This window comes from Oryzias melastigma, linkage group LG7, assembly GCF_002922805.2.
Source record: "Oryzias melastigma strain HK-1 linkage group LG7, ASM292280v2, whole genome shotgun sequence".
In the NCBI taxonomy this organism is placed as follows: domain Eukaryota; kingdom Metazoa; phylum Chordata; class Actinopteri; order Beloniformes; family Adrianichthyidae; genus Oryzias; species Oryzias melastigma.
Window position 1 is genome coordinate 24,774,028 of NC_050518.1, and position 10,468 is coordinate 24,784,495.

At 43.5% G+C, this 10,468-nt stretch overlaps 1 protein-coding gene across 2 annotated transcripts in view; it reads right to left on the reverse strand.

The window, feature by feature from the left end:
• Positions 1 to 826: 826 nt before the first annotated feature.
• The window catches only part of LOC112158900 (membrane-associated guanylate kinase, WW and PDZ domain-containing protein 1), a gene marked incomplete at its 3' end in the record, with an annotated part of 22,744 nt that continues 13,102 nt past the window's right edge, over positions 827 to 10,468 (reverse strand). For both annotated transcript variants that reach the window (XM_024292579.2, XM_024292580.2), the window contains 13 exon segments: positions 827 to 1,105; positions 2,332 to 2,547; positions 2,747 to 2,810; positions 3,790 to 4,378; positions 5,108 to 5,276; positions 5,500 to 5,590; positions 5,872 to 6,041; positions 6,616 to 6,783; positions 6,866 to 6,936; positions 8,480 to 8,651; positions 8,720 to 8,893; positions 9,650 to 9,769; positions 10,145 to 10,261. In XM_024292579.2, coding sequence (XP_024148347.2) covers positions 827 to 1,105; positions 2,332 to 2,547; positions 2,747 to 2,810; positions 3,790 to 4,378; positions 5,108 to 5,276; positions 5,500 to 5,590; positions 5,872 to 6,041; positions 6,616 to 6,783; positions 6,866 to 6,936; positions 8,480 to 8,651; positions 8,720 to 8,893; positions 9,650 to 9,769; positions 10,145 to 10,261 — 2,400 coding nt within the window.

Sequence of the window (10,468 nt, forward strand, 5' to 3'; positions counted from 1 at the left end):
CAGGCATCAGATATCCTGCTGCCTTCAGGCAGAAGTCACAAAACATTTAAATCAAGGAAAAATAGATAAAAAAACAGTTTTTTATCTCAGAGATATCACAATCCTGCTATAATATGAGTTTGTTAATAATTTTTTTTAACTTGTTTGCTGTACATTAGGAACCATTCATTGGCTGGATGCATGGATGTGGGTCTGAATGTCATTTCATTATTTGAGTGTTGAACTGCACTCAAATACGTTGTATAATGTACAATGTAAGTTATTCATTCATTCAACGTTCTTCTCAGTCTCTTTCTAAGGCAGATTTGGGTTTGTCCGAATTCCCTCCCTAACCCATAACGACTAAAAAACTATATGGTGCTGGACTATGTATTGTGGATTTTAAAGGGAATTCAACACGATGCTCTCCACTTTTCTTTCATGTTTCCAAACACCGGATATATGAGCACCAATTTCACGAAGAGAAATCAACACGAACATTTCTCGACGTTTATTAATGACTCCACTGTGTTCTGATGGTGAAAATGTGGATGGTTTATCCAAAAATATATTCACACATTTTTTGTTTGAAACAGTTTGACTGCAATGCATTGTGGTCTATATTCACTAATCTAGTGAGCATCGATGCATGCTAGTTTTTCGCAAAGACTTCTGGGAAATTTCTGGTGCACTAGATTTTGGAATTAGTGGATTCGACAGCACTAGAAAATGGCGAACGGATTATATAGTAGTGGGGGCGGAATTTGGACATAGTTTTGGTCTGTAGGGGGCGCTCTTAAAGCTGGTCCTCCACGCCGCCCCCTGCTGGCAGCACTGAGGAACTCACCTTTGCTCACTTCCTGAGATGAGATGACAAAGCCGAACCCTTCCCCCTGCCGTCTGTGCAGCTCCACCTCCACCGGTTTAGACCTCGCCCCCTCTCGGCCATCTTTTGCTCCAATGGCTCCGCCTCCTCTGGTGGGAGGAGGACCCCCAGCCGTACCTTCCCCCTTCAGCAGGTCACAGGGTTCCAGGGTTAGAGTGACGGGAACGGAGTCAAGGAAGCTCGTACTCTGGATGAGGGATGAGGGTGGGGGCCCTTCAGGAGAATGGGCTGGAGGGGGTCCTGAGAACCAAACGAGGTCATAGTGAGGAGGGGGGGGGTCTAGGGTTAAATCAGAATCAGCTTAAAGTCTATGAACAAGAGGACTGTACATTTGGAAAATAGAAATTGCAAAATTGATAAAAAAAAAATGTAAAATTTGAGCTTAAAATGTTAAATTCCAAGAAATGTTCACTACGGAAAACAAAACTATAAACCCAAAGCTGTTATTAAATGAAATGTTTGTTTATAAGTAGGGATGTAACGATTGAGTCAAGCCACGATTCGATTCCATTCTCTGTTTTAAAGTCATGATTTCGATTTTTTTTTCAACACAATGAATTAAAGGTATTTTAAGTTCAAGTTTGTTTTCTTTTTGCCCCTTACATCAAACTGTCTGTTTTCCTACTGACAGAAGTATGACGTTCTCAACGGCACTTTTGGACTTCATTTTCAGGTTTTTTTTTTTTAATCACAGAAAATCAACCTTTTGTCCTTAAGCACAACCGGAATTAAAGCTACATTAAATTATAATCCACTGGATTCTAAATCAGATTTTCTATTTTTGAACGTGTTCCTAATATATGGTCGGGTCACTTAATTAGCTCTGATTTAGTTTTTGTTGGTTATATTTATAAATTTGAGGATGAAATGCTCCAGAAACAGTAAAATGTTCATATATATATATTTATCATTGATGACTTTACACTTCCTACTGCATCTGCTGCATTACCATGATCCTATGGTTTTATTTTGAAAGGAAGTCATGCAAAGTTCTGTCAAAAGTGATTAACTATTTCATTATTTTCTCTTCATGTTTATGTCTTTATATTCCACAAAAACAGGATAGTTTATTTAAATGTATCATGTCAGTGGCACAAACATAAATATAAATCAGTATCTTATTTTTCTAGAGGGTGAGTGAAGACTTTGAGGGTTTTGGTTGGCAAGAAATCGACCTGAATGGTCGAAGGTTGCAGACTCCTGAGGATAACAGTCCTGTTCCCAAGCCCCGCCCCTCTGAATGGAGTTTCACATTTCGGCTGTGGGCGGAGTCAGCCTCCAACTTCCCTGTTTGGTGACCCTTTAACCTGATCTGATCCCAGACTACAGACAATAAATTAGAGATGCTCCATATTGTAATATTTGGGTGTAGCTTTATCCACATTGTTAGATCTGTCTTTTCCATAATCTTTTATATTTTATACATTTGGAATGAGCACTAAGATAAGATGGTGGGCGGGGTTCACCTTGATGGGTCCCTGCAGGTGCATGGTAGCCCTTCTGTTGACCTTCAGGGGCCAAACCAGCCAGGCTGAGTGGGGGGATACCCCCCAGCAAGGCACCCGTGGATGGAAAAGGCAAGTCAGGTGAAGGCGGGGCATGAGCGGAGGGAGGTGTGGTCAGCAGATGCGAGGACTGAGACTTGTAGAGGTTGGGGGTCACAACCAGAGAGGACACTGGACCTGGAGCGGGACAGAGTGAAGACGTTTTGGAGAAGAACCAGAATATCTCTTCATGTTTCTGATCCAGAACTTGGTCTCTGGATGACTTGACCCATAAACCCATTCACGAGTCACTAATCTCCACCCGGCTCGTCCAGAGTGAACACCACATGTTGTTGAACACGGCGTGAACAATTTGAGGTCGAAGGTGAAATCTTACCTCCTCTGTAGACCAGAAGGACTACTTCTCCTTGTTTGGTGTGCTCCTGCAGAACTCTTTGGACCTGGAATAGAGAAGAACACTCACCGTTAAGATCACTCATCTGAAAGCTGGATCCAATATACGAATGCTGTAAGGCAGCATTACTGTTACTGCTGTTAATGCTAATGATGGCAATGATGCTAATTCTACTGACTCGGCTAAAGTATAGAAGCTACACGTGTGGATTAATACTATTATCTCTGGGAAAGCCAGTGATTTTGTAACAGGCACTAGAACACGTGTCAAAGTCACGGCCCGGGGGCCGAATCCGGCCCTCCAGGTAATTCTATCCGGCCCTCCAGATCATTTTATTTTATTGTTATTAATGACCCGATGTTATCTTGTGCTCATTTCTAACTTGTATAATTTTGAGAAAATATATTTTTATAGAGAGTAAAATATTGAAAGTTTAAGGTTTAAGTTGATTTATTCTGGAATAATATTCCTGCCTTTTTATTATTCATAATTATGTAAAAAGGTACAGTTTGAAAGTTTTTAAAATGGGGATTCTGCAGCTTTTTGGACTATTTTTGACATTTACTTAGATTTTTTTGGCTATTTTGGAGTTTTACTAATATTTCAGCTACATGCTAGCTGTTTTTGGTTTGAAGTTTTTTTAGGATGTTTTGCAGTTAGGCTAATTTTTGCTTTTTTCAGTTTTTTGGGATATTTTGAAGCTTAGCTATTTTTTCAAGCTGTTTTGGCTAATCTTAGTTTTTATTTTTTGTTTTGTTTTTTTAGGCTAATTTGGCATTTAGCTAATATTTTAGCTAGCTATCAGCTTCAGCATCTTCAGCTGCCAAATTCAGTTTACTGCATTCACACTGACATTGTCACAGGTAATGCTTTATATCTAGTTCATAATTAGGTTAAAAAGTTACAGTTTTAAAGTTTTATAAATGTCGTTTTAGAGTGTTCAATAAATGTTTATCCTGTTCGACCTCAGGTGTGTTTTGGATTTTGGCCCCTCGTGTGATTGGTTTTGCTCTAGAACGTGTCACCTGCACAAAGCTGAGGTTCTGCACGTCGGCGCCGTTGATCTTCACGATGACGTCTCCCGCCTGCAGCGACAGACACTGCCTGCGATCCCAGACCCGCTTCACCACCACCTGCTGGCCCCCCTGTCCTCCTGTTGACACACTAAATCCAAGGCCCCCGCTCTCACTGCGCCCAACTGCCACGGGTACGAGTTCCCCCGCGAGGCCTGGGCCGGAGGAGCCCGTCACAGCGGGGGGGAGTAGCCCTACGTTTCCACGGGAGGCGGAGGACGCTGCCTGGTGATTGGCGGGACACCCGTTAAAGCCGCACGATGGGATGTCTTTGGGAGAATTAGGGGCCGGGAAAGTCCTCGGCAAGCGCTGCACCGGAGGGGTGGAGGAGGACAGAAAACTGGTGCTGGTCGTGGAGTTCTGGGCGCTGGTGTCCGGCTGACTTAGGGGGAGTTTGGAGAGAATGTGAGAGGAAGAAGGAGAAGCGATGGGCAGAGTAGAAGAGGACAGGTCACTGTCTGAGGACTTGGAGCTCTGATGGAGGAGGCGAGACGAGGAGGGTAGGGCGGGGAGGGTGCTGCTGTAGCTAACCAGGGAGGATCTGAGGAGCAGCAGAGAGAAGATGAAGAACATCAGCGGGAACTTAAGCAGAAATAATTACAGCAAATGTTGTCATTCTTCATTTATGCAACTTTCTCAATTCCCATTCACGATTGACACAAGAAGTATCTTTTCATTGAATTTCCAAACCTTACATCAACGTTTTTGTCTGTTGATCTCTATAAATGGGGCTTTAAAAGTGTTGTCTGTTGGTCATAGGCAAAGTTTTGATAAATTAAAATAAAATGGTTTGATTCTTAAAAATATAGTAAAAACAAGCCGTCTATGTGCTGCCCCCTACAGGTTGAATTGAGTTATTACAGTTGAATTTTGTTATTGGTCAATCCATGAAAATTTCAGAAGTCCCACATCATGATCTCCAGCTCCAGTATTGATAACAGTCCTGCCCCCAAGCCCCGCCCCTCTCACTGGGTTTTCAAATTGGGGCTGTGGGAGGAGTCAGCCTCCAACTTCCCTGTTTGGTGACCCTTTAACAAGCTAATTCTGCTGATACTCCGCCTCTCTTTTGACGCCTGTCAAATTTACAGCTCAACACCCTAATGCTCCTGCCGTGGAGCTACCGCCAAAGTTGTTCTGGAATTCATTCGTTGGATGATGTTGAGTGAGTAGCGATCCCGCCTTCTCCCAACAGAAACTGGGACCGTTTCTGGCCTGCATGCCCCACGAGTAGAAGAGTAATTGCTGAAAAAGCTGTTCCTCATGAACTGACCTCCGAGTTCCGGCGTTTGACGGACCGCCTTCAGAGTCACTGTGGGTGGGTGGAGTCCTCTCTGGGGGAGGAGGAGGACAGAGCGCTGGCTCGGAGGATGTGGGGGTGACCGGCTCTGTCAATCCGTTGGCCAATAAAGGAGCGAAAGGGGCGGGGTTATGTGCAGCATCTGGAAATAACAGTTGATTTGTTAGTGGGGCGTGTTACTTATCTAACTTATTTAAATTTCAACATAAAACAAAGCAAATCAGTGAACGACTATTAAAGTGATGTTTGAAGATGCTGTTGGAATGATATTACTTCATGTGAGTCCTGATCAAACAGATCTAGTCGATTTACTGCCTCCGTAGGTGAAGCTGTTTAACCGTCCTCTCTATGGCGGCGGCTCTGACCTGCCACGCTGCCGTTGGCGTCCAGAGTGCGGCTGTAGGTGAGGTGGGAGGGGCCTCGGCTTCCATCGGAGGCCTCACTGGGAGTCTGCGCCTGCCGAGTCCAGAAGACAAGAGAATTTAGTCGCGAGCAGGTGATAGTTCTCCTGATAGCATTACCCGCTGATGTTTTCATTAAACCTGTTCAGAACACTGAACTCAGGCTGACAAAGTAATATTTTATTAGCCTTAGTTTTTAGTTTGAAATGCAAATAAAAGAAATTCCCTGATGAGACATTTTGATAGAAAAGCCTCGGATTTATAAGACATAAAATCACATCTGACAGATCTTCCATGCTTAGGTAGGAGGACGGGTCCACTTCAAATGGGTCGTACCGCCTCCAGGCTCTGCTTGGGACAGCCGTCGGGGTTGTAGAGCATGGGGTACCCCCTCCTCAGCACCACGTCCACACTCTGGCCCATTGGGACGGACTTCAGCATCTCCACCACCTCTTTGTGGGACCGACCCAGCACACAGGCGTCATTGATGTAGACCAGGATGTCCGCTGGAGGAGCAGCAGACGGAATCAGGGACATTTGAAATGAAACAACAAATAGTTTGATTCATGTAGAGATACTACGGATGTGACAGTTTTAAAGTCAAAATTTTTATTTTTTTCAGATTTTTTAGCTGTTGAAAATGGAATCAAACAGTCCTAAAAGAAGTAGCAGACAAGACGCTCATTAGGTGTAAAATAAAGCTGTTCAAATTCAATGATAATAAGAGGATAACGAAACAGCTAAGCTAACTCTGAGGCTAACTAGCAGCCGACGGTTGCAGCAAAATAAATGAACTAAATTAAAGTCAGAACACCCGACTCTCTTTCTGTTTCTCATTCTTCTTTCTTCTTGACTATCGGTCCATCAGTTACTCCTCTTTAGCTCCGAGCTAGCTTAGCTGTTTCTGCTCTTTCCATCCATTTTCTTAACCTGCTGTCCGGGAAAACGACGTTCCCTCTTTAGCTGTGAGGGAAATGTTCCTAAAACACATGAAAAGCTATTTCTCTTTTACTGAACTCTGATCCGTTCTAGCTCAGAGGTTTTTCCAGCAGTGACACCTGTGCGCTCCTGCAGGTGTACCTGTGTTCAGAGCGGGGGGTCCTCCAGGTGTGACGCTGTACACCTGCAGAAACTCTTGCGGTCGACTCCCTCCGACGATGTTGAAGCCGAAACCTCGAGGGCCTTTGGAGAGCCGAGTGTGGATGGAGTATCCGCGCAGCAGGCTGGGCTGCTCCGTGAAATCTGGGACTGTCCGGAGAAAGACGGCGGTCAGGCGATGATGATGACGGTGGAGACGAACCGCAGCTTCATTTAGTTCTGTCGGACTTACTGTCGGAGCAGGACGCCTTCTCTTTGCTCTGCACACGAGGATCCACCCAGCTGGTCACCTTCGACATGTGACTGACACACAGAGACATCACCTTCATCATCATCTTCATCATCACCTTCATCATCACCTTCATCGTTTCATGTCAGTGAACGATTATGGAGGTAACACTGGAACAGCTTCCGTTCTTCTTCTATTTGTTTAGCTGCTTTCTTTAATAGAAGTCTTCAATATTTTCTTCAGACACACAGAAAACTTTCAGATCATTTTCACACTTTGATGAATTAAACAGAAAGTTATGAGATCAAATCAGGATCTGCTTAAAGTGAACGAAAAAACAGATTATAAATTTGAAAAAAAAAATTATAGAAAACTCGAAAAAAATTGAACACTTGAAAAAATAATCTTGAAAAAAATATTGAAAATTTTAAAAAACTAAAAAACTAAAACCAATTAAAAAACATTTATTTGTTCTTTCAACTTTCTTTTTTCATTTCTCATTCTTTGCTTTCAGTTCTCTGTTTTCAGTTTCAGTTCAGAGTTTTCGACTTTTTACATGATCCTAATTTTACATGGGGGCGGGGCTTTGAGCTGATTGGCTACCAGAAAATGCATCCCATGATCCCCTAAGAGGAAATGGTTCTGCTGCTGATCGTTGTCTGTTGATCCGCCTGCGTCGCTCCGATCAAACTTAGACAGTATCACTACTCTGCAGTTTCACATCACTAATATTGCGGTGCAGCTTTTGCACTTTTGCTATTTTTCACCACTTTGCTGTTGATCTTGTCATCAATCTCCTCTGTGCCGTTTTTCACACAGAAGTGCAGCCTGGCAGCGTTACATAAACCTTCATCATGATTAGATCCTTGTTTTATCCTAAGGCTGGACTTATTTTATGAAAGTTTGAACAGTTACGAGTCAAGAAATGAGAGGAAAATGTGAACATATTCATGTGTGTCGGAGAAAAGTGTAGAAATGTAGTGAGGAGTCCTCTCCGTCACCACATGGGAAACATGTCCCGGCCAATGAGCTCAAAGCTCCGCCCCCATGTCATTTTAGGATCAGCTCAGCAGCGAAAACTCGAAAATAATAATAATAATGTATATTTACTGTATCTTTTGTGTATGAATTTCTGTTTGTTTTTTTGTGGTCTTATTGTTTGAACCTGGAGTCTGTGATAAATTGTTATATTCTAAAGCAATAATCTTCTATAGTACTGCCATCAGCAGCAGGCTGTGTAGTACTTGGTTTTACTTTGAGTTGTGTTGGTTTGTTTCGTTCTTTTTCAGTCGTACACTGCTGGGTTTTGTTGTTTTAGTTTGAGGTTTGACCTTGGTAGTCTTAGTTTACTGGCTTTGTTTATTTGTTTTCTGTAGGTAGTTTTGGTTAGGAAGACATTAGCAGATTTCATCAAATTTCATGACTTTTCTAAAACATTACAGAAGATTTAATGTGTCATAAACTTTTCAAGAAACTAGAAATAATAATTTCAATTTCCAAAATGTTTTTTCACGACCGTACAAACCTGGAATAAAGTCACTTTTAAAGTGTTTTGACTAAATGTTTAAAACTTTTCTTCCGTCTTAGCTCCACAAACTTCCTCCAGAATCTTCTTACTTGATGTAGTACGGCTCTCCAGACTCGCTGTAGGCCACCTCCCAGTTTTCAGGCAGAGGACCTCCTCCTCTCGCTCTTCCTCCTCCTTCGTTCTCCATTCCTGCTCGACTCCCAGCCGCTGACTCCCATGATTGGCTGAGAGGCAGAGTGGTGGGTGGAGCTCCGACCGAGCCTGTGAGGTGATGAGTCATCAGGTGCTGCTACACCTGTGGAGGCGTGATGCTGCCGGCAGGTCGGTACCTGACAGCCCGCTGTCCTCCTCGCTGTTGTCTCCCTCCTCCACAGCCTTCTCCAGGTTGCTGAGGGACTTGCTCCGCGTCCGGAAGTTCCTCAGCAGGCTGCGGTGCTCCTGGTACGTGATTGGTGGACTCTCGGGGCTGATGTGGACGGGGCGGGGCGTCCCGTAGTAGTTTCCTGTGATGAAGCAGACGGAGATGAGTTCAGGATGTTGATACTCTGGTCTTATTGTCTGTTTAGCAGGTAACGACCACCTGAGTTTTATTTATCATTTCATTTAAAGTGTGTGAACTGAATCAGATTGATGTAAATATTTAAATCGTATAGTAGATTTTTATTGTGTTTCTAATTAAATGTGTATAAATGTGTAAACTCAAAATTGAATTGAAGAATCAAAAAGAATCTAATCGATTCTGGAAATGATAACCAATACCTAACACGTAGGACGTAATGATTCTTTTTAGGACGGTTGATGAAATAAAATCGGAGTGCTGCTTGAGGGATTCTTGTCCTTTTTTGGATCAAACTCATTTATCATTCTTTTAAGATGTTTTCCAGCTCATGTATCCTCCCAGTTCGTACTGAAATCGCCCAAAATTAGTTTCCATATATCATGTGTGTGGGGGTGGGGGCTGGGGGTGAAAGTGTGGCTCCGCCCATTTCAAAGTTACCCTCAGCCCGTCCAGCAGTGGCTCGCTGCACCAGCTGCTCACATCTCATGTCGTTGGTTGAGAAAATAGAGGCTTTTGTGTGAATTCAGATTCTATTTTAGTGTTGTTAATCTTGTCAGATTAATTCCTGGATGGGCGGGGCTTCAAGCACGTAGAGGAAGGAGGGGGTTTCAAAGATTAGGACCACAATCCTCTTTTCAACACGGTTCATGGGTCACGTGTTCAGTAAGAATGCTTTTATTTTGAAGTCCCCCCATCCCACCTTGGAACTTGCCGCTCTCCAGCAGAGCTCCAGACTCCTCCAGAGAGAAAAACTCCTCAATGGAGACAAAGTTGTAATCCACTCCTGAAATCTCTCCGTCCCGCGGCTGCCGGGTTGTACCTGAGAGGGAAAATGATCCAACATGTAAAGAGTTTTTCTCCTTTACTCCATCTTTCACTTGGGGGGTCAAGTTTGACCCACATCTGAATGTGTGTGCGTCTACACAATGTTTGGACTTTTACTTGCATGAAAGTTCATTGATGAGTGTGAGGTTTAACATTTAAGGTGGAGTCCCCACTTGGTATAAAGATGTGAATCTGTGTGTCCTCATAAGAACTGGTTTTACATGTAGGCGCACACAGGAGGACCGATGGAGGTGTGCACACATGCATGTGTTTGTGTTTGTGTGATATTTGCTCCAAAACACATCGATGGAGTTATGTCCCCACAAAGCAGCTAAGTGTGTATGTATGTGTATACTCAGGTGTGTCTTACAGGGCACGGCGCGCAGGTAAAGGTTTTCCCTGATGAGCTGCTGCAGCTGACTGTCCATGGAGCCTGGAGTGAAACACTTACTGAGGTACAGCCTGAGGTCTTTACAGAGAGACGAGCCTGAGAAACAGAGACGGGACGTCACGGGGTTAGCACAGGAACTCCAAAACAAGTCATCCCTCCATCCAACGATCCATCCATCCATCCATCCATCCATTCATCCATCCATTCATCCATCCATTGTAGGAAAAATAGCGGATCCATCTCTGCCTGGGGTCCTAACGGAACATGCAAGCTATAACCCCAAAGTGAACTTCAGAATTAATG